This window comes from Fringilla coelebs (assembly GCF_963513975.1).
Source record: "Fringilla coelebs genome assembly, chromosome: 26".
Lineage (NCBI taxonomy): Eukaryota > Metazoa > Chordata > Aves > Passeriformes > Fringillidae > Fringilla > Fringilla coelebs.
The window spans coordinates 928,213-952,202 of NC_140052.1; the positions used below are offsets into that span (position 1 = coordinate 928,213).

Sequence of the window (23,990 nt, forward strand, 5' to 3'; positions counted from 1 at the left end):
TCTAAATAAAAAAAAAAAAAAAATCAAAATCCAAGGGGCTGAAAAGGATCAAAATCTGAGGGAATCCAAAAAAATCAAAATCCCAGGGAATGAAAAGCTGAAAATCCGTGAGAACCCAAAGCAATTCCAGATCCCTGCGTGGCTCCTGGAGCGCAGGTGATTCCTCAGGTGCTCCCGGGGATTATCCCTGCTGGAAAAATCACTGCTGGAAAAATCCCTTGCCACAGCCGCTCCTTTCTCCGCAGCGCGGAGCTGTTAAAGGGTTAACGCGGCCGCGCTCGGCCCCTGCGGGCGGAAATCGGCCCCAAGTTCAAATTGCCCGCAGGAATTGCAGCCGGGAAGGAGCCGGGAAGAGCCGGGGGTTCCAATTCCCCGCAGGAATTGCAGCCGGGAAGAGCCGGGCATGGCCCGGACCTGCCGCGAGTCCCATTTTTATTACTACGGCATCAAATTCGCGCTCTCCGCCTACGCCACGCTCTTCTCGGTACGTTCTTCCCCATTTTTTCCCCATTTTCCTCCCCATTCCCCTCATTTTCCCCGCGTTTTTCCCGGTTTTTCCCAACCGGAATTGCTTTTTCCAGCCCCTTTCGCTTTTCCGCGTCCCAATTTCCCCTTCCCAAACCCCGAATCCTTCAGGAAAACCCGCGGCGCCTCCAAACCCCCGGGGCCGGCTCCAAACTGGGTAATTTAGGGCAATTTTGGGCTCCAAACGTGGCGATTTTGGGGTGAACCCGCGGATTTGCGGTTTTTTTCCAACCTCATCCTCCCCTGTGATTCCTTTGTGGCCGCGAGTCCCGTTTGGAGCAGAAAAAACCAGGAAAATCCAATTTTTTTCACCCCCCCAGGTGCCCCCTGCAGACATTGAGGGGGTTTCAGTCACGTTTTTGTTGGAAAAAATCCCAAATAAATGAATTTTTTAGGCGGTTTTGAAGCCCTGGACTCTGCTCGGGGCGGGATTTCCCCGTACCTGGGAGCTGCAAACACCTGCAGGAGGAGGGGAGGGGAAAACCGGGAATTCCACCCGCTGTGGGGTCTCTTTTTGGGGTTTACTTTGGGTAATTCTGACTTTATTTCCAAATATTTCTTCCCCAGGGTTAAATAACCCCGGGGTGGGGCTGATTTTTCAGGTGTGGGTGCAGAAATTCCTCTGCAGGTGCCCGGAAATGGTTTTAATTTCAGTTTTGATTTTTGACCCGTGAATGAGCTCGGCCAACGCCAAAAATCACCAAAATTTGGGCTTTTTTGGGATTATCTCCCAGATTTTCCAAGCTCTCTCAGGTGGGAAAGCTCTGAGGGGCCAGAGCTCTGTGACATTCCCAGAAACCCCAAAAATTCTGGATTTCTCCCATGTTTCTGGCTCAGGGTGGAGTTTTGGGTGGGATTTGTTCAATATTCCAAACAAATCCGGGGCAAATCCCAACATTTGGGCTCCCAAGGAGCCTGTCCCGCCCACTTTGGGGTTTCCCAGAGGTTTTTGGGGTGCTGAAGGAATTGTGGGATTTTCCTCCCAATTCCACTCTGGGAATTGTGGATGAGCCCTGGGACAATTCCCAGATTTTTGGGGGAATTTTGGGAGAGCTCCATGGAGAATCCACCAGCGAGAGGCTCGGATTGATTCAAAAAATGGGAAAACAACCCCAAAAAATCCCCACTTTGGGCAGTTTAACCCCTCCCACCTCCATCCCCGGGATGTTCCCAGGCAGGAATTCTGCTCCAGGGAATCCAGAGCCTTTCAGCCTGACCTAATTCCGGCCTCATTTGCATAATCGCAGCCCAGTTAATTCCTGGACAATTATTTTCCCACAAAACAGAGAGCTGATGTTTCAACTGACCCTGAAAATCCTGAAAACCCCAAAAATCCTAAATTCCGTGGATTTGGAGTCACCTACATGGTTTGGGGAGGGAATTCCATGGATTTGGTGTCCAAACCAGGTCTGGGAGGTTTTAATGAGGGAATTCCATGGATTTGGAGTCACCTCCATGGTTTGGGGATCCCTTGGAGAGAATTCCATGGATCCAGAGTCACCTCCATGGTTGGGGATGCTGAGGAGGGAATTCCATGGATCTGAAATAGTCTCCACAGTCTGGGGATGCTGGAGGGAATTCCATGAATTCAGAGTCCAAACCAGGTTGGGAGGTCTTGAGGAATTCCATGGATCTGGAGTCACCTCCATGTTTGGGGGTCCCTTGGAGAGAATCCCATGGATCCATGGTCACCTCCATGGTTGGGGATCCCGGGGCAGGGAATTCCATGGATTCAGAGTCCAAACCAGGTCTGGGAGGTCTTGAGGAATTCCATGGATCTGAAGATCCATTCCATGGATCTCTGTGATTAGGGGATCCTGGGGGGAGGGAGTTCCATGGATCTGAAAACCCCAAAAACCCTGGAAATCCCCAAACCCCTAAAAACCCTGAAAACCCCGAAAACCCCAAAAACCCTGAAAACCCCAAAACCCCCTGAAATGCCCCAAACCCCGGAGTAATTGCCGTGAATCCCCTGCAGCTGCTGGGGCTGCTGCTCCTGGCCGTGGGGGCGTACGCCGAGGCGGAGCGGCAGCGGCACCGCACGCTGGAGGGGATCTTCCTGGCGCCGGCCGTGCTGCTGCTCCTGCTGGGATCCTGCGTCTTCCTGGTGTCCTTCGTGGGCATGGTCGGCAGCCTCCGCGACAACCGCGCCCTGCTCCGCACGGTGAGGGGGGATCCGGGGTCATCTCCGTGGAATTCCATGGGTCTGGGGTCATCTCCATGGAATTCCATGGATCCGGGGTCACCTCCATGCGTCTGGGGTCATCTCCATGGAATTCCATGGGTCTGGGGTCACCTCCATGGAATTCCATGGGTCTGGGGTCACCTCCATGGGTCTGGGGTCACCTCCATGGATCCCGGGGTCATCTCCATGGAATTCCATGGGTCTGGGGTCGTCTCCGTGGAATTCCATGGATCCGGGGTCACCTCCATGGATCTGGGGTCGTCTCTGTGGAATTCCATGGATTTGGGTTGTCTCGATGGAATTCCATGGATCTGGGGTCACCTCCATGGATCTGGGGTCACTTTCATGGATCTGGGATCATCTCCATGGAATTCCATGGATCCCAGGGTCATCTCCATGGATTTGGAGTCATCTCCATGGATCCCAGGGTCACCTCCATGGGTCCGGGGTCATCTCCATGGAATTCCATGGATCCTGGGGTAATCTCCATGGGTCCGGGGTCACCTCCATGGGTCTGGGGTCGTCTCCATGGAATTCCATGGATTTGGGTTGTCTCCATGGAATTCCATGGATTTGGGGTCACCTCCATGGGTCTGGGGTCATCTCCATGGAATTCCATGGATCCTGGGGTCACCTCCATGGATCCGGGGTCACCTCCATGGGTCCGGGGTTATCTCCATGGAATTCCATGGGTCTGGGGTCATCTCCATGGTTCGGGAATTCCATGGGTTCCGAGTCATCTCCATGGTTTGGGAATTCCATGGATTTGGAGTCACCTCCATGGTTTGGGGATCCCAAGGAGGGAATTCCACGGTATTTTCCCTCCCGAGGTCCATCCCGGGATGCGAATTCCCAGGACCAGTGAATTCCCAAGAAAATCGAACTCCCAGGAGCAGCGCACCCAGCCCGGATTTGTGGGAATGGGGCGGTGAAAAGCCAGGAATTGCTGAGGACAGGAAGGAGCAATCAGAGCCCTTGTGGGATGGGGAATTGTCCCTTCCAGGAGAATTCCCAGAACAAAAGCAATCAGGGAGAGAGGCCCTGGAGGAGCTCTTGGAGCTGAGCTTGGCCTGGCAGCTGCAGCTTTTGGGTTTTTTTTGGAAAAATGGGGAAATTGTGTTTTAAAGGATCCAGATTTGTGTTTTAAAGGATCCAGGATTTGTGTTTTAAAGGATCTGGGATTAGATTTAAAACGATCTGGGATTGGATTTAAAAGGATCCAGGTCCATGTTTAAAAAGGATCAGAATTTGTGTCTAAAAAGATCTGGGGTGGTGTTTAAACCTGGATTTGTGTTTAAATGGATCTGGGACTGGTGTTTAAACCTGGATTTGGGTTCCAAGGATCTGGGTCTGGTGTTTAAACCTGGATTTGGGTTCCAGGGATCTGGGGTTGGTGTTCCACAGGAGCCAGGCTGGTTTCTCCCCGGGGCCGTGCAATTCCCGCTGGAATTTGGCTGATTTGTGCCGGTGGTTGGAGCTGACAGCTCCATCCATCTCCCGCCTCCGCAGCCGCTCCGCTCCCGTTGATCCGCCGGGAACGCGCCGGTCCCGACGGCCCCAAATCCCCGGGATCGATGGCCTGGAAACCCCAACCCCAACCCATGGGATTTGGGCTCTGGGGGGGAGGAATTAACCCCAAATTTCTCTGGAGGGAGAGGAATAAAACCTGAATTTGCTGCAGAGGGATGCGAGTGAAACCACTCAGATTTGGTGTCTTGGGGCTGGAATGTCCGGATTTGGGAATAATTAAGGAGGAACAAAACCTCAGAGATCGTTAAGGGAGGGAAGGAGCAGCTCCCAGAGGGATCCATCAATTCCCGAGGCTGCTGCGGGAATTGGGATTGATGAGCTCGTTAGCGGCCGCGTTAATTGAATCGGAATTGAGCGGCTCTTCCTGACTCAGCATCCAGGGCCGGAGGAAGATTTCCTCGGGAAGTTTCTCCGAGAAATCCAGAATTTGTTTGGAGCTTTGTGCTGGGGGAGACCCTGAGGCTCCTTCCCAATCTCCTTCCCAATCCTTCCTAACATTTCCCGTTCCCTTCCCGATTCTTTCCCAGTCACTTCCTGCTCCTTCCTGATTCCTTCCCAATCTTTCCTGATCCTTCCCTATCTCCCTTCCCAATCTTTCCTAATCCTTCCCAATCCCTTCTCTGGCATGGTGACACGCTGGGACATGGCCACCAAGGTGGAATTTCTGCCAGAATTCCAGGAAAAACCGGAATTTCGGTGGTGAATTCCTCATTTCCTGGGTTTCACTGTCGGGGTCGGATCCGGGACCATCCAGATCCTTCTTCCATCTCCTCCATCCATCTCCTCCTTGCAGTTCTTCTGGGTGCTGCTGCTGATCTTCCTGACGGAGCTGCTGCTGATCCTCGTGGAGATCATCTTCGAGAGCAAGGTGGGACAGGGACACAGCCGGCATTCCCGGGAATTCCATCGGTGTTCCCAAAAATGGGATGGTTATCCCCAAAACCAGAATGGTCATTCCCAAAAACAGGATGGTCATTCCCAAAACCAGAATGGTCATCCCAAAAATTCGATGGTTATTCCCAAAAACAGGATGGTCACTCCCAAAAAATTGAATTATTTTATCCTTGACCATGGAATTGTCATTCCCAAAACTGGAATTGCAACTCCTTGGGATGGAACTCTGGGATGCAGCGAGAGTTTTAAAGTTAAATTAATTTAAAATAAATTTTAATTAATTGGGATGATATTAAAAGTGAATTAAACCCCAAATAAAGAGGGAAGCACAAATCCCTCTCTGGAACAACGGATCTTCATCAAACCCCCAATGCCAGAATTAATTGGATTTCAGGTGAAATCAGCCACGACTGAGAATTAATTTTGATATGCAAATCAGCTTCATTGATATGCAAATGAGCAACAGGAAAAATCAGGAGGAGAAAAATTCCTTGGTTTGGATGTGGCGGGAACGGATCCAGACAGCTCCAAAATTGTGGATTTTATCCCAAAAAAATCACCCTGGGATGGGGTAAATCCCTCCTCCAGTGTGAAAAACGTGGGATTTTGTGCTGTTTTCCATGGATTTTCCCAACTTTTGGGTTTCTCCATCCCAGATGAACGAGGTTTTCCACTCCAACATCCAGGAGGGAATCCGGCACTACTACGACGACCTGGACTTCAAAAATATCCTGGATTTTGTGCAGGAAAAGGTTGGGATGGGGAAAGGGGGAGGTTTCCCAAGGAATGTTCAATCCCATGCCCCATTTTCCCTGGATTTTCAGGCTTTTTCCCTGGATTTTCAGGCTTTTTCCCTGGATTTTCAGGGTTTTCCCTGGATTTTCCATTTTTATTCCCATCCCTGCCTTGTTTTTCTTGGATATCTTCGCCTGCTTTGAGATTTTTTTGGGTTTTGCCTCCCTGAGCTCAGCCCAGGGGGATTTTTTGGGAATTATCCTGGGATTTGTGAAAAATGAAAATCCCAAAACTTGAGGAGGGAACTCTGGGAATCCAGGAAAATCCTGAAATCTGTGCCTGGAATGGAGCAGCGCAGGAGCACCCCAAGAGTTTTTCCTGCTTTTCCTTGGAAAAGGGGAGCAGAGGGAAAAACCTCTCCCAAAATCTGCTCCTGGATGAGTTTGGTGCTTAAAAAATGGGAAAAATCCAGACCAGACTCATTTTTATTCCGTGGAGGACTCGGAGTGACTTTGATTGGAATTTTTTTTATCTTCGCTGCAGGAAAAAAAGAGATTTTTTAATTTGAATTTTTTCCCTTTGTAGCTGCAGGATTTGATCCCAATTTATCCTGACAGGAAGAGAAATCCCTGAGGGGCTGGTGGGGATTGTGTGGGATGGCTGAGAGCCCCCAGATCCATCCCTGCCTCGGGAAAAAATAGATTTGTCACCTGGAATTAAAGCATGGAAGTGGGGATGGATCTGAGCCACACCCAAATCCCTCGAAGATGGGGAGAAATGGGAAAAATTCCCTTTTTTTTTTACCCTTCAGCTTCCCTGGGAACAGGGGAAAATTGGGAAGTGGAGATGGAGGGAATGGGATTGGAATTTTGGGATGGATGGGAGCCTAAAATTCCCTTTCCCCATCCCAGGGTGTTCCAGCCTGGCCTTGGACACTTCCAAAGGATCCAGAATTCCCTGGGAATTCCATCCCCGCCCTCCCAGGGAGGGATTTCCCCCCCAGATTCCCCTGGAATTTTGGGGTTTCCCAGCTCTTCCCTGTGTTTTTCCTGCAGTTTTCCTGCTGTGGAGGGGACGAGTTCCGGGACTGGGAGGTGAACCAGTACCACCGGTGCAACGGCAGCGGGGCCCTGGCCTGCGGGGTGCCCCACTCCTGCTGCGTCCGAGGGGTGAGTGTGGGTCCCAGGATCCCAGGGGAATATCCTGGAATTCCAGGGGCAAAAATCCCCAAATTCCAGGGAAAAATATCCCCAAATTCTTGGGAAATCCCCTCATTCCCCTCCGCCCCACTCCTGCTGCGTCCGAGGGGTGAGTGTGGGTCCCAGGATCCCAGGGGAATATCCTGGAATTCCTGGGAAAAATATCCCCAAATTCCTGGGAAAAATATCCCCAAATTCCTGGGAAAAAAATCCCCAAATTCCTGGGAAATGCCCTCACTCCCTTCTGCCCCGCTCCTGCTGTGTCTGAGGGGTGAGTGTGGGTCCCAGGATCCCAGGGGAAATAAATCCCAGAATCCCAGGGAAAATATCCCAGAATCCCAGGCAAAATATCCCAGAATTCCAGCGAAAAAAATCCCAAAATTCCATGGAAAAAAAATCCCAAAATTCCAGGGAAAAATATCCCAAAATTCCTGGAGGAAATTCCTGAGAAATCCCTTCTGCCCCACTCCTGCTGCGTCCGAGGGGTGAGCAGTGGGTCCCAGGATCCCAGGGAAAAAAATCCCAGAATTTCAGGGAAAAAAAAAAATCCCAAAATTCCTGGGGGAAATCCCCAAATTCCAGGGAAAAAAAAAAACCAGAATCACAGAGAAAAAATTCTCATATTTCCAGGGAAAAAAATCCCAAAAATTCCTGGGAAATCCCTGCTGGTAAGAGGGGTGAGCAGGGGATCCCAGAATTCCTGGGGGAAATCCCAAAATTCCAGGGGAAAAAAATTCTCAGAATTCCTAGGAAAAATCCCAAAATTCCAGGAAAATCCCCTCCAGTATTTTGTGGAACAAAATTTTGCTAAAAATTTGTTTCATCCAGCCCTGCTCCTGCAGGATTCCATCCCAGGATGAAACCTCAGGATGATCCTGCGAGGCCGGGAAAGTTTGGGAGCGAGGAGAATTCCTCATCAATCCCTCATTGTTTTTAATGGAAAAAGAGGGAAATGTGAAGGGGTTTAATTAGCCTGATATGCAAATGAGATACAGATTTGAGCTCCTCTCTAATCAAGGCCTTGATTAAGGATCCTGAGGCTCCTGGAGATGGAATCAGGGGTTCCTGCAGGGAGCTTTTTTTGGGGGTTTTTACGCTCCTGTGGTTTTTTTGGGACGATTTGGTAAAAATAAAACCTGAGCAGGTTAAAGGGAAAAATCCCCTGAATCCAGAGGGGGGGAATTTGGGGAACTTTTTTTGGGATTGTTGGAAGTGGCCTCAGAGCAGCCTGGGATCTTGGGATGTTGTCCCCGATGTGGGATGGGATTCACGGCCCCTCCCCACCCAAACCACTGCAGCATTCCCTGAGCTGGGTCTGGAGGAAAATCCATGGAATCTGCATGAATCCATGGAATTTCCGTGGTTCTTCCAAGAGGGAAAAGCCCTGCCTGTGGCTCTGAGGGTTTTTGGGAAGTGAGGCCTTCCCAAAGGCTCCTGGGAAGCACCAAAACCTTGGGATGGATTTGGCCTCGTTCCTTAAGGAACCAGCCCCAGAATTCCAGGAAAAGAACAGGGAGAGCCAAATCCCTTGGGAATTTCCTGGCCTTGAATCCCATGTAGGGCCAGCTCTGGGGACAATTCCCACTGTCCCAGGTGGCTCCAGCCTGGCCTTGGACACTCCCCAGCTCCTCTGGGAATTCCAGCCCAGCCCTCCCCACCCTCATTCCATCCCAAAATCCCATCTCGGTTTCCCACTTTGAAGCCATTCCCTGTGTCCTGTCCATCCATCCCTGATCCCAAATCCTCTCCAGCTCTCCTGGAGCCCCTTCAGGCCCTGGAACGTTCTGGAAGCTCTCCCTGGAACTTCCCTTCTCCAGGGGAACATTCCCAGCTCTCCCAGGCTGGCCCCGGAATCCTGGAATGGTTTGGGTTGGGATTTGCCCTGAAGACCCCTCAGTGCCAGGGTCACCCCAAATTCCCAGGGCTGTCCCATGCTGGGCCCCTCCAGAATTCCTGATCCCCTTTGGATTTCTCCTGTTCTCCCGGGATAAATCCCTTTGGATTTCTGCTGTTCTCCCGGGATAAACCCCTCCCCTATCCCGGGATAAACCCCTCCCTATCCCGGGATAACCGTGCCCGTGCCCGTTCCCGCAGGCTCCCGGCGGAGTGGTGAACACCCTGTGCGGGTACCGCGCCCTGGACAAGGAGGTAACCTTGGAATTTTTGGGAATTCTCTGCTCCCTTTTCCCCCCAGTCCCAAAAATCAAACACTCCCTGCGGGAATTCCGCTTCCCCAGCTGCTCCCAGCCCGGCTCTGGGGCTTTTCCCGGGAATTTCGGGGCACTTTTGGTGCCCTGGGATTCTCACCTGGGAATGGCCTCAACCCTTCCCAGCGGGAGAAGGATCCGGGGTCAGCCCAGGGTCCCCTCGGGGATCCCCCACGTGCAGAAATGTGGGAATTCCCTGCAGAAATGTGGGAATTTCCTGCAGAGTTCCCTGCAGAAATGTGGGAATTCCTCACAGGAGTTTCCAGCTCGGACAGGCCCCATCTGAGGGAATTTGGTGCTCCAGGATCTCTCGCAGGGCCCCAAAATTGGGATTTAGTCCCATCTCAGCTCCAAAACTTCCTTTGGAAGCACAAGAACAAAAATCCCTCCCCTGGGGCGGCAATTTGGGTCCAAAAACCCCAACCTGAGGGGGGAAAGCCGCGGAAAAGTCCCAAAATTCCCGGGAATTTGGGATCCTCTCTCTGCTCCGCAGCGCCTGGAGCTGCTGGGCACCATCCACGTGCGGGGCTGCATCCACGCCGTGGGGCTCTGGCTCAAGGACAACTTCCAGACCACCCTGGCCATCGTCTGCTCCCTGCTGCTGCCTCAGGTACCATTCCCAAATTCCCAGCTGCAATTCCCAGCTGGAATGAGCCCCCGGGATCAGGGGTGACCCCGCAGTTTTGGGGCTCTCAGCACCGAGGGCTCCTTTCCCCTGCTGGAGGATGGGAAAAATCCTTTGGGATCCCATTTCCGTCTGGGATTTGTGGTGGGGCAGGGAAAGTCATCCCATGGCCTCATCCATTAACAGCTTGCTGCTAATTGGGAATGCTAATGGCACTGCTAATTGGGAATGCTAATGGGGAGAAATCCACGGGATTCCAGCTTTGATGGAGCTGGAGTGGTGCCTTAATGGGGAATGCTGGGGACAAATCCCTGGAATGCTGCTGGAGCTGGAGTGGTGCTGTTAATTGGGAATGCTGGGGACAGATCCCTGGAATGCTGCTGGGTCTTGTGGGAATCCAGGATCCCCCAAATCCAGGAGCATCCTGGCCTTTTTCAAGGAGAAATCCCCAATGCCGTGGGAGAGGTTGTGTTCACTTCCCCTCCGCTCGGAGCCAGGCACAAACTCTGCCTCCATCCATCCCTGGAATTCTCTTTCCCCATTCCTGTGTTCCCACCCCGCTCTGTTCCCTCTGTCCCCCACCTTCCCTGTCACTCCCAAGGATTTCTCATCCCAAAATCCTGCCTGGCCTGGGGCTGGCTGTGTTTCATCCCGGCTTTCCAGCTCATCCATCCTTCTCCTGCCGCCTCCGTGTCCTCCCCTGCCTCCAGCCGGGGGCTGGGGACGTGCTCGGGCTGGCAATGAGCCTCAGAAATTCCAGCCTTGCTCTTCCTGCAGCTTTCAGGGATTGCAGCTCCAGCTCCTTCCTTCCTGTGCCTTTCCAGGGATTTTTTAATGGAGGTTATTCCAGAAAATTCTGGAATGGTTTGGGTTGGGAAAGAGCTTCAGGATCCCATCCCACTGTCCCAGGCTGCTCCAGCCTGGCCTTGGGCACTGCCAGGGATCCAGGAGCAGCCCCAGCTGCTCTGGGAATTCCATCCCAGCCCCTCTCCACCCTCATTCCTTCCCAAAATCCCATCAAATCTCCCCTTTCCCAGTGGGAGCCATTCCCTGTGTCCTGTCCCTCCATCCCCTGTCCCCAGTCCCTCCCCAGCTCTCCTGGAGCCCCTTCAGGCCCTGGAATGTGCTGGAATCTCTCTCTGGATCCTTCCCTTCTCCAGGGGAACATTCCCAGCTCTCTCTGGATCCTTCCCTTCTCCAGGGGAACATTCCCAGCTCTCCGTGGATCCTTCTCCAGGGAACATTCCCAGCTCTCCCAGCCCTGGGCTCATTCCCTGCCCCTCTCAGCCTCTGCAGTAAAACAGAAGCAGCAGCAGCCAAACCTCTGCAATTTGGTTTTCCCTTAAAGCCGGGATTTTTTCCCCACCCCCACGCAGCAGGAAGACGAGAGGATCCTGGAAGGTCCCTGCCCAGGGCTCCATCCATCCCTGAGAATGATTTCTCCCTCTGTCCCATCCATCTCGGGCTGGGGGCGGCCGTTCCCTCCCCGGAGCGTCAGTCCCGGAGATGGACGAGGCCGTTCCGTGAAAAACGCGGAATTTTCCTCCGGCCGGGCGCTTCCATCTCCCGCTGACAGCGATGGAGAACGTTCAGCGTTTCCTTGGAAGATTAATTTGGGATTTGTTCCTTCTCCTCCGCAGCTCTGGGGGTTCTCTGAGCGCTGTCGGGCTGGGAGAAGGGAGCGAAGGGGATTTTTCCATCTGAACTCTCCATAAATCCCAATTTAGGGAATGGAAAGCCAAAAAAGGAGGGGGAAAAGCCCCACTTTGGGCTTTGTTAAATCTGGGAAAATCGGGAATTTTTCAACATTCCAGGTGAGCAGGATCCAGCCAGACCTGGGGAGTGTTCCCAAATTTCCATGGAAAAGGGATTTTTGCAGGGAATTTTCCTTGCTGGAGTCAGGCCCAGCCCATCCCTAAGGGAAAACTTCCTTTTACCATTGGAAATGGGGTAAAAATGGAAATTTGAGCCTTTTCCTTCATTCCTGATCCCCTTTCCCAGAGGAAGAGGAGGAGAGGATCTGTCCATGGCTTCCCAGGAGGATTTGGGGCCATTCCAGCCCCAATTCCCAGTGGAAAACTGATCCAAAGGAACCAACAGACACCCCACGAGCTAAGCTGGGCTTTGGGATGGAGCTGAGCCTGGAAATCCTGCACAGGAGTCGGGTTTAGAGGAACCACGGAATGCTTGGGGACTGTCCCATTCCATGGAACTCCCAGATTCCCACTGGAAGTTTTATGGATTCCCAAAGCTCCTGGGATTGATGGATTTTTGTATGGATTCCCAAAGCTCCTGGGATTGATGGATTTTGTATGGATTCCCAAAGCTCCTGGGATTTATTTACTCCCTGCAGGAGCAGCTTTTCCATGGATTTGCACCCCCTGGGCACTCAAATCCCACAGCAAAAAGCTTGGGAAGGGTGGAATTCCACCCAGGAAGAGCGAGCACTTCCCTAATTCCAAAGCCAACAATTCCTGCATCCCAATCCCAGAAAAAAAAATTCCATTTTTTCCTTTTCCCAGCCTCAGCCCTGCCCCGTTGCGTTCCCGTTCTCCCCCACGGCTCCCCGAGCTCGGCGGTGCCGTAACCGCGGAGCCGAAATTGGATCCATCCGTAATTCCTGACAGCTCCGGCCCAGGGGCTTTGGGCAGGGAACGGGGCCGTGACTCAGCCTGAGGGGCCTGCAGGGGCTCCTTCCCTTTGTTCCCCATTTTCTCTGGGATTTGGGATCCTGACTGAACCCTTTGGATGGGTTTATTCCCCATTTTCTCTGGGCTTTGGGATCTTGGATGGGTTTATTCCCTTCAATTCCCCATTTTCTCTGGGATTTGGGATCCTGACTGAAACCTTTGGATGGGTTTATTCCCTTTTATTCTTTGTTTTCTCTGGGATTTGGGATCTTGCATGGTTTTATTCCCTTCAATTCCCCATTTTCTCTGGGATTTGGGATCTTGGATGGGTTTATTCCCCATTTTCTCTAGGATCCAGGATCCGGACTGAACCCTTTGGATGGTTTTATTCCCTTTGAGTCTTTGTTTTCTCTGGGATTTGGGTTCTTGGATGGCTTTATTCCCTTTTATTCCCCATTTTCTCTGGGATTTGGGATCCCCATTGAGGAGTTTGGATGGTTTAATTCTCCTTTATTTCCCATTTTCTGTGACATTCGGGATCCTGATTGAGGCGTTTGGATGGTTTTATTCCCTTCCAAAATTCCCCATTTTCTCTGGGATTCAGGATCCTGATTGAGGCCTTTGGATGGTTTTATTCTCTTCCACAATTCCCCATTTTCTCTGGGATTTGGGATCCCCATTGGATGCTTTCGTTCCCTTCCAGAATTCCCATTTTTTCTGGGATTCCTCAGCAGGAGGAGCAGGAGCCATCCCTGCCCCAGACCCGGCTCTGTTTCACACACAAATCCTTCTGCAAGGCAAAAATGACAGATTTGCCCCAAATCCCACATTTCAAAGGGCTTTTCCAGCTCCAGGGGATTGGGATTGGGATTTTCATGGGGACTGATGACAGTTCAACAATGGGAACGAGGCTGCAGCTCGACATCCATGGAAATGTGATTGCAACCCCAAACTCCCAAGGATTTGCTCTGGGTGGGGATTGGCACCATCCCATTATTCATTATCCCATTATTCATTATCCCATTATTCATTATCCCATTTTTATCCCATTATTATCCCATCATCCCTGCGGTGTCCCCGGCTCTCCCAGCAGTTCCTGGAATTCTGGAGCCCTTCCCAAAAATCCAGGATGAAGCAGCCTCGTCCCAGGCTGTGGGATAACAGGAGATTCCCAAAGATTCCCAGATTTTCCCTTTTTCCAAGCCCAAATTCTTGGAGCTGGGAAAGCCCTGCAGGATTGGGATCAGCCCCGTCCCCAGGGATCCTGGGAAAGTGGGAATGGGGCAGGAGCTGGCTGAGGATGGGCTCAGGGCTGGGAGAACATTCCAGGCATCGGATTTCCTGCTTTCCCTGGGTTTGGGATCCACGGAAATCCCTTTGGGATCCACTTCCAGGTGGATTTAGGAAGGAAAAATCGACATTTTAACCATTTTGTGGGTTCTGTACAACCCATCCTGGATTCCATGTGCAGGGATAGATGGGATTTGGGGGAGAAATATTGGGATTGGGAATTGTCCCTGTCCCCTTTTGGGATATCCTGTCCCCTTTGGGCTGTCCCTGTCCCTTTTTAGGATATCCCTGACCCCTTTTGGAGTGTTCCTGACCCCTTTTGGGCTTTCCCTGACTCTTTTAGAATGTCCCCGATGCCTTTGGGATGTCCCTGACCCCTTTTAGGGTCTCCCTGACCCTTTTGGGGTGTTCATCTTCCCTTTTAGGATATCCCTGTCTCCTTTGGGGTATCCCTGATGTCTTTTGGGGTGTCCCTGATGTCTTCTGGGGTGTCCCTGACCCTTTGGGGTCTCCCTGACCCCTTTTGGAGTCTCTCTGACCCTTTTGGGTGTGTCCCTGACCCCTTTTAGGATATCTCTGACCCCTATTAAGATATCCCTGATCCTTTGGGGTGTCCCCTTTCCCTTCGGGATGCCCCTGACCCTTTTGGGTTGTCCCTGACCCCTTTTAGGATATTCCCTGTCCCTTTCGGGGTGTCCCTGTCCCCTCTGGGGTGTCCCTGACCCCTTTTAGGATATCCCTGACCCCTTTTAGGATATTCCCTATCCCTTTTGGGGTGTCCCTGTCCCCTTTGGGGTGTCCCTGATCCTTTTAGGATATCCCTGACCCCTTTTGGGGTGTCCCTGACCCCTTTTAGGATATCCCTGACCCCTTTTAGGATATCCCTGACCCCTTTTGTGGTGTCCCTGACCCCTTTTAGGATATCCCTGTCCCTTTCGGAGTGTCCCTGTCCCCTCTGGGGTGTCCCTGACCCCTTTTAGGATATCCCTGACCCCTTTTAGGATATTCCCTATCCCTTTTGGGGTGTCCCTGTCCCCTTTGGGGTGTCCTTGATCCTTTTAGGATATCCCTGACCCCTTTTGGGGTGTCCCTGACCCCTTTTAGGATATCCCTGTCCCTTTCGGGGTGTCCCTGTCCCCTCTGGGGTGTCCCTGACCCCTTTTAGGATATCCCTGACCCCTTTTAGGATATCCCTGACCCCTTTTAGGATATCCCCTGACCCCTTGGGATATCCCTGACCCCTTTTGGGGTGTCCCCAGGTGCTGGGGCTGGCCATGGCCCGGCTGCACTGGCAGCAGCTGGACGAGCTCCGTTCCCGCTGGGACTCGGTGGATTCCCGGCGCGGCCCCGCGGCCCCGGGCGCGGCCCCGCTGGATCTGCGCGGCGCCGGCTGCTGCTGGTGCCTGCCCCGGGAGGGCGGCTACGGGAACAACGCCACGGAGCGGGAGGAGCGGGAGGAGGAGGAGGAGGAGGAGGAGGAGGAGGAGGAGGAGGAGGAAGGAGCCGCCTGCCTCCGCAAGGTGTGAGCAGCGCTCAGACTCGGACTCGGACTGGAGCAGAACGTTGGAAAAATGGGATTTTTCCTCTCAGGTCCTGGATTTTCTTTTGGAAAATTGGGGGAAATTTGGGAGTTTTTTTATTCTCAGCTCCTGTTGGGGAAAGTGTAAAAAAATGGGATTTTTATTCCTCTCAGGTTCTGGATTTTCTTTGGGAAAAATAGGAAGAAATGGGATGGGATTTATTGATGTTCCCATGAAAGGCTGCAGGGAGCAGGGCTGAGGTTCCCAACCCTGAATTGATGGGGTGGAAGGGAAAATGTGGAATTGGGAACAATTCCAGGGCAGATCCTGACCCTAAGCCTGCCCACAGGAGATCCTGACCCTAAACCCAGCCAGGGGAGATCCTGACCCTAAACCTGCCCAGAGGAGATCCTGACCCTAAACCCAGCCAGGGGAGATCCTGACCCTAAACCCACCCAGGGGAGATCCTGACCCTAAACCCACCCAGGGGAGATCCTGACCCTAAACCTGCCCAGTCTGGAGGGGATCCCCTGGGGGCTGAGCCCGGCTCTCCAGGGGCTTTGGGATCATCCCGCTGAGGGGATTTGGGATCATCCTATGAATGGGGGTTTGGGATCATCCCATGGATGGGGATTTGGGATCATCCCATGGATGGGGTTTTAGGATCATCCCACAGCTGGAACTCCCTGCCATTCCCTAAACTCCAGCCACAGAAACCAGAGCAGTTCCCCTCCCGAATCCCCCAAAACCCACAGAAAAAAATCCCCCCAGCCCCACAAACCCAAACCCCACAGCTCGGGCTGGATTTCCCACATCCCAGCGATCCCACACGGAAACCCCATCCCGGTGTGGGGCCCATGCCCTGGGTTCCCCCCTCCCTCCCTCCCTCCCTCCCTCCCTGGAGCTCCCGTCATGCCCCGGCCGCGGTCGATGGATCGGGATCGGGATCGGGGCCGGCGCTCGGGCTCGCTGGCATGTTGGGAAGAGCAGCTCTGGCTCCCGGCAGTCCCAGCTTCCCCTGACCCCACAGCCCATCCCAGATCTCTCTTTGGGGAGCTCCAGGTGAGTTTGGAAGGGGAAATGTGGTTTTTGGGGAATTCTCCTTTTTGGGGTTTCCCGGGATTGGGGCCGGCGCTCTGGGGTCGCTGGGAGAGCAGCTCAGACTCCTGGCATTTCCCTGACCCCACAACCCAATCCTAAATCTCTCTTTGGGAAGCTCCAGGTGAGTTTGGAAAGGGAAATGTGGTTTTTGGGGAAATCTCCTTTTTGGGGTTTCACGGGAACGGGGGCAGCGCTGGGCTTGGCTTTCCCTGCCCGGATTTCCGTGGAATCCCAGTTGGGTTTTCCAGCTCTAATTCCTGCTCCAGGTTGGGTTTTAGGGATTTAGATGGGGGGAAAGCTCCATGTGGGAAAAATCCCAGATTGTCTGAGCCCAGAATCGATCAGGAGCTTCCATTTAACCGTGCCTAACAAAGCCTGGCTTTACCCCGGGGCTTCTCTGTGCTTCCCAGCTCACCCAGATTCCCCAAAAAATCCCATTTTATCCCAGAATTATCCCAGCTGGAAGGGTTTGTACCCCAGTCCATCATCTGGGAGCCTCAACCTGCTGGGATTTCCTGGGGGTTGTGATCCTTCATCTTCTAAAAGGTCATTTTTAGAGTAAAAATATTCTGGGGGGGGGCATTTTCCTGCTTTTTCTGCTTTTCCAGCTTCCTAAAATTGTCAGGGTTCACCCCAGAATGTCTTTGGGAAGCCAAGGCTCATGGATGATGTCATCCCTAAAATTCCCAGTTTGGGTTTTCCCTCCAGAGGAAAAACTCTAAATTTGTTTTCCCTTAAATGAAATCAATTCCTGCCAAAAAGGTCAGATTGATGGAAAAAATCCCAAATCTTGAAAATCAAATTTAAATCTCAACCAGGATGGGACTGGAGCTGGACTGGGATTACCTGGATTTGAGCTGGACTGGGATAAACAGGATTTAAATTAGATTGGGGTAAACCAGACTTGAGTCGGACTGGGATAAACTGGATTTAACCTGGATTGGGATAAACCAGATTTGAGCTGGTTTGGGACAAACTGGATTTAATTTGGACTGGGGTAAACTGGATTTAATTTGGACTGGGATAAACTGGATTTAATTTGGACTGGGGTAAACTGGATTTAATTTGGACTGGGGTAAACTGGATTTAATTTGGACTGGGGTCACCTGGATTTTCCCAGGTAAAAGGGTCAGGAATCCCTGCCCTGCCAGCCCCAGCAGCTCTGGCCATTCCGGTTTTTGGGGTTTTTGGCCAGATTTGGGGTTTTTCTCCCCGAAAGAGCTGGAAAATGCGGGAATGCCGCCCGGGATCGCCCTCTGGGTGACTTTGGGAGCATCGACCGCGCCAGGAATGGAAACAGCCGCGCCCGGGCAGCCGAGTGTGAAAGGCAATCGCTGGAGCTCGGCTAATTAGGGAGCCGTTAATTAACTCATCATCGGTGTCCTGGCAGATCCCCACCGGGATCAAAGGGGAAACGGCTGGAAGTGGAAAGGAAATGTGGGATCAGGGGTGGGGAAAGGAAAATTTGGGCTGGGAAATCCCTTTGGGATGTGTGGGGTCACCCCAGAATTCCGGGAAATTCCAGGGAAATGTGGGACCGGGGATGGTGAAAATCCCTTTGGGATGTGTGGGGTCATCCCAGAATAACAGGGGGCTCTGGAATTCTGGGAAAATTGTGTCAGGAATTGTGCCAGGCTCTGGAATTTTGGGAAATTCCTGTCCGGAACTGTGCCAGGAAATCTCTGGAATGTTCTCCTGGACCCTCTGAGCAGCAGGAATTGGAGGATGGGGATGGGATCCTGGGGAAGTTTGGGGAATGGGGGGAGAGGAGAGCAGGGCTGGCACAGGAGGGAATCCTGCTGGAATATTCCAGAGCAGGGAGCTCCTTCCGCTCCCAGCCCCACCAAATCCCAGATCCCGCTCAGACCCCGCTCCCAATCCTCCCCCAGCTCCCTGAGCAGCCCCACCATGCTGGAGGATGAGGATGGGATGAGCGAGCGCGGCCTCGGCGGCTCCCGGAGGAGGTTCGAGGATGAGGAAGGTGAGAGAAATCCCAGGAATGTCCCAAAGTGGAGATCTGAGGATGAGGGAGGGGAGAGAAATCCCAGCAAAGTCCTGGAGATTTTTTTGAATTTTTTATCCCAATTTTTTTTCCACCTACATCATTTTCACCTGGAATTTTTCTCCCTAAAAAGTGACATTTTTATTATCATTATTGCTCCATCTAGGTAGTTTTCACCAGGATTTTTTTTTTCCTCCCAGAAAAATGAATTTTTTATTCTAATTTTCTTTCTACCCACCTTGTTTTCACCAGGAATTTTTCATTCCAATTATTGCTCCACCTTATTTTCACCAGGAATTTTTCATTCCAATTATTGCTCCACCTTATTTTCACCAGGAATTTTTCATTCCAATTATTGCTCCACCTTATTTTCACCAGGAATTTTTCTCCCAGTAAAATGAGTATTTTTATTCCAATTTTCTTTCTATCCACACCATTTTCCCTAGGAATTTTTCTCCCAGAAAAACGAATTTTTTGCTGAAATTATCACTCCACGTAGATCATTTCCACCGGGAATTTTTCTCCCTTGAAACTGAATTTCCTACTGCAATTATCGCTCCATCCTTGCCATTCTCACCAGGAATTTTTCTCCCAGAAAAATTTTTCACTGCATTTACCACCCCACCCCATCATTTCCCCCCCAGATTTTTTAACCCCTTCCTCTCCCCATCCCCAGACTACCACTCCATCTACATCGGGGTGCCGGTGCCGCGCGGTTTCCGCAGGAAGCGGCGCCGCCGGCGCTCGCCGGGCTCCAGCCGTGAGCGCAGCGGCAGCGAGCGCCACTTCGGGCCCCGCGAGCCCTCGGACACCGACGAGGGCCAGGGCTGGCCCGAGAGTGGCAACGACAACGCCAGCAGGACCAGTGAGTGCCGGAGCACCCAAACTCCAGGCGGGGTTTGGGGTCGGCGTTGGATCCGCTCGGGTTCTGCTGCGCCCGTGCGGGGTTTGTTGGTCCCGTTGGGGTGGGGTTGGAGGGGGTTTCTGCTGGGGTTGGGGATCCAGACAAAGCTTGGGGGATCACACCTTGTTCCTGCTGGGGTTGGGGTTCTCCACCACCTTCATGCCTAGTTCCCGATGGGTTTTTCCCATTGAAATGGGATTTGGAGAGGTTTTCCTGCTGGATTTGGGTTCTCCACCACCTTCACACTTTGTCCCTGATGGGTCTTTCCCACTGAAATGGGATTTGGAAAGGTTTTCCTGGCTGGAATTTGGGTTCCAGAAAAGTTTTGGACATCCCAATGGGTTTTTCCCATTAAAATGGGATTTGGATGGAGTTTTCATGCTGGGGTTGGGGTTCTCCACCCCCTTCACACCTTGTTCACAATGGGTTTTTCCCATTGAAATGGGATTTGGATGGAGTTTTCCTGCTGGGGTTGGGGTTCCAGACAAAGCTTTGGGGGATCACACCTTGTTCTGATGGGGTTGGGGTTCTCCACCACCTTCACACCTTGTTCCCGATGGGTTTTTCCCATTGAAATGGGATTTGGAGAGGTTTTCCTGCTGGGGTTGGGGTTCTCCACCACTTTCACACCTTGTTCCCGATGGGTTTTTCCCATTGAAATGGGATTTGGATGGAGTTTTCATGCTGGGGTTGGGGTTCTCCACCCCCTTCCCACCTTGTTCCCAATGGGTTTTTCCCATTGAAATGGGATTTGGATGGAGTTTTCCTGCTGGGGTTGGGGTTCCAGACAAAGCTTTGGGGGATCACACCTTGTTCTGATGGGGTTGGGGTTCTCCACCACTTTCACACCTTGTTCCTGACAGCTTTTTCCCATTGAAATGGGATTTGGAGAGGTTTTCCTGCTAGGGTTGGGGATCCAGAAAAGTTTTGGACATCTCACCACGTTCCCAATGGGTTTTTCCCATTGAAATGGGATTTGGATGGAGTTTTCCTGCTGGAATTGGGGTTCCAGACGCGCTCCAGGAATCACACCTTGTTCCTGACAGGTGTTTCCCACAGAAATGGGGTTTGGATGGAGTTTCCCCGCTAGGATTGGGGTTCCAGACAACTTTGGGGAATCACGCCGTGTTCCCGCCGGGTTTTGCCGCTCCTTAGGGGGGAAATCTCCTTAGGGGGGATTAACATTTCACAAGGCCACCGAGCCCTTCCATGGGCTGCGATTTTTTCACTCCCCTGCTGGGAATTTGCAGTCGGGTTCAGGCCCAGCCGAAGTTCTCCTGTTTTTTTTTGCACGGGAAGAGATTTTTAATTCGCTGGCAGCTCCTTCGCGCCCTCGGCGGAGGCGGGAGCAGGGGCACGTCTCTTCCTTTTCCCTCCTTTCCCCCCATTTTCCCCTTTTTTCCCCTCCTTGTCCCCTCCTTTTCCCCAATTTTCCTTCCTTTTTCCCTATTCCCCCTCTTTCCCCCTCCTTTCCCCCTCTTTCCCCCTCCTTTTCCCCTATTTCCCTTCCTTTCTCCCTCCTTTTCCCTTTTCTCCCATCTTTTCCCCTCTTTCCTCTCCTTTTCCCTCTTTCTCCTTCCTTTCCCCCTCCTTTTCCCTTTTCTCCTCCTTTTCCCCCTCCTTTTCCCCCTCCTTTTCCCCCTCCTTTTCCCCCTCCTTTTCCCCCTCCTTTTCCCCCTCCTTTCTCCCTCCTTTTCCCTTTTTTCCTCCTTTTCCCCCTTTTCCCTCCTCCCCACACCCCCAAATTCCCCTCACCGATAACTCCAGCCCACTTTGTTGCCTTGAACCAAACCCCTCATTTTACACAAAAAAAAAACCCAACCCCAAACCCTCAACGCCCCCAAATCTCCCTTATCCCTGTCCTTTTTTTTTCCCCCTGCAAACCAAACCCTGGATTTTGGGGTGGCCGGGAGAGCCCGGCAGGAGCGGCCCCGACCCGCGGCTTTGGGGCTCTTCCCGCCGCCTTCCCGAGCGCATCCCGGCGCTTTGGTAACTTCCCGTCATGGGAGCCGAGCAGGGAAGGATTTTCGTGCCGTAATCTGCTCCCTAAGCCGTGGAGTTTAGCGAGCTGAAGTGGATAAAGGAGAAAGGAGAAAGGAGAAACTCCGGCCCTTGGCGGCGTTTTGGGATCGCGCGCAGAAGCTTTGGGGTTAAAGCGGGGAGAAATGGGGGAAGAAATGGAACCAACCCCAGGTAGGGTTTGGGGTTTGTATTTCCCAGCGCTGTGGTGGGAGGGGGAAAAGATCTGTGGGGTTTGGTTTGGGATTTTTCCCTTGGAAAAGCAACCTGGGGGCTTCTAAAAGTGCAGAGATCCAAAGCTCGTCCCAAAAATCATCGGGGGAGCTCCTGCTGCTCCTCGGTGGAAAAGTCAAATTTTGGAAGGGTCAGAAATATCCCAGAGCTGGGGATTTTGAGTAAATTCATCCCATGGGATGTGCAGCCTGCTCTCTCTGGGGTTTTGGGGCAGTGGGGACTGTTCTGAAGCAGGAAAATGCAGGGAAAAGCTGTGGAGAACCCCTGGATAAGGCTGGACCTAAACCCAGGCTTAGTCCTGGCTGGACTGCAGAGCCCCAGCAGGGCCACATTCCCTCAATTCCCAATTTGATCCCAATTTAGTGGGAATTTTGGTTTGGAAAAGGATCCCCAGGCAAGATTTTGTCACTGGCTCGGGGTTGGGGTATGAAGGGGCAGCTGCACCTTGGATAAATGGGATTTAAATCATTCCTATCCTGTTTCCCTTGGAAATGATCCTAAATATTCCCTGGGAATCCTAAAACCTGGCTCAGGGAGATCTGGATCGACCCAAGGAGCTGATTTTGGGGTGTTTTTTGGGATTTGTGTCACTTTCCCCTCTCCAACCAACACCTGCTGCTTCCTGGGATTTTCTGTGCTGGGTGGAATTCCCAGGAATAAAAAACCCCAAAGCAGGAGGAGCTGGGAGCTCTCCCAGCCGTGGAATTGTTCTCCAGGTGAACAAATCCCAGGAATTTTGGCCACCCTGAGGAGGGAGGGAAGCAAAACTGAGAGCTGCCAGTTGGATTTATTCCCTAAAATGTGGCAGGATAAGGAAAAGAAGCAAAAAAAGCTCTTTATGTGGGAGATTTCTTTCAGGTTTTTGGGGTTTCAGGGGTGGCACAGCCCCGAGACCCCAAAATGAGGCCCTGGGGGAAGCTGAGGAAGGAAATCTGTCCCTGAAATCAAGGACAGAATCCCAAATCCCATTTTTTCCACCAGGACAGGGATTTCCAGCAAAATCCTGATTTTTTTTTGTGGTTTAACTCATTGAATTTGGGAAATTTGGGGTTGGCTGGGGGGTTGACCAGAATTTCACCTGTTTCATCCCTTTTCCGAGAACAAGCCCAGGCTTAGGGAGCCTGAAACCCTCCAGGCACGGAGCCCAGCCCCAGAATTCCCGGGAATATTCAGAATCACAAGAAGGGATTTATGGGAATGGTGGCAGGGCTGGACCTTGGCAGGCTTTGGGCTTGGCTTAGAGGGGCTTAAGTGGTTTAAGCAGGCTCAGCCTAAAGGGACATCCTCTTCTTTTGGAGCCTGGGCTCCTATGCTCTGTGCAGGAACAGGGGCAGAATTCCCATTTTCCCCCATTTATCCATGGCAATTTCATCCCCTGATTTTTAAAGTGCTGCATTACCCAATTTAGTTATTCCCAACTTGGAGAAAAGGAGGATTTTGCCCCAAAATTCCCATTTTCCAAGCCTGGATCATTCCTTGAATCAGAAAACAGAGGATTTCATTCCAAACACCCCTTTTGCTTGGATTTCTCCCCAAATCCACCAAAACTGGGAAGTTCTGCCAGAAAAACCCCCGAGGATGGAGAGGGTTAAGAACAAATCCAACTTTTTCTTTTATTTTCCTGGGAGTTCTTCACCCTCCCGTGGGCACTGGGAATGTGCTGGGATGGAAAAGCCTGGGAGGGCACCGTGATCCCAAAACCATTCCCAGATTGCTCCCCAGGCCAGAAATGCTGCCGCTTCCCAGAAAAAGATGGAATTTTTCCTGCAGGAATGATGGGAAAGGGGGAAATATCAAGGCTGGAAGGGTTGGGGGGGATGGAGCCTGGAAAAAGGAGATCTGTGGGAGGGAAAATTTGGGATAAACCTGGGAAGTGGGCACGGGGAACTCCTGGGAAGGGAATTTGGTGGGAATTGGTTCCTGGAGCTTCATCCCGCTCCTCCTTTCCCCAGCATCCCCCAGGGGATCAGGATGGGATCAGCTGGGGTTCCCCCATTCCGTCAAATATTTCCCTCCAATTTTTATCCCTTTTTTTTGTGATCATCCTGTTTTCCATGGAATTCCAGCTCTTTTTCCCACAGGGAATTCTGGGTGGGATCACTTGGAGTTCTCCCATTCCCCCAGACATTTCCCTCCAATTTTTATCCTTTTTTTCTTGATCCCAAATTCCCTCAGGTCCTTTCCCTGCAGGATGGAGTGGGATTTTCCATGGAATTCCAGCTCTTTTTCCCACAAGGAATTCAGGATGGGATCACGTGGAGTTCCCCCATTCCCCCAAACCTTTCCCTCCATTTTCATCCCATTTTTGCCACCCCAGCCCCGCTCTGGGGCCGTTCCCCGCGGGCCCATCCCGTTTTCCCCCGGAATTCCAGCGGTTTTTCCCGGCAGTG

The 23,990-nt window shown here is 52.1% G+C and overlaps 1 protein-coding gene across 1 annotated transcript; it reads left to right on the forward strand.

Moving 5' to 3' along the window:
* Positions 1-352: 352 nt before the first annotated feature.
* LOC311163037 (tetraspanin-15-like) lies at positions 353-17,790 on the forward strand (the record flags this gene model as incomplete). The annotated part of the gene is made up of 9 exons (XM_084221722.1): positions 353-484; positions 2,504-2,689; positions 5,034-5,108; positions 5,791-5,886; positions 6,925-7,038; positions 9,163-9,216; positions 9,769-9,885; positions 15,080-15,270; positions 17,661-17,790. The coding sequence occupies exons 1-9, from the start codon at positions 404-406 to the stop codon at positions 17,788-17,790; spliced, it is 1,044 nt and encodes a 347-aa protein (XP_084077848.1). The 5' UTR covers positions 353-403.
* Positions 17,791-23,990: the final 6,200 nt, after the last annotated feature.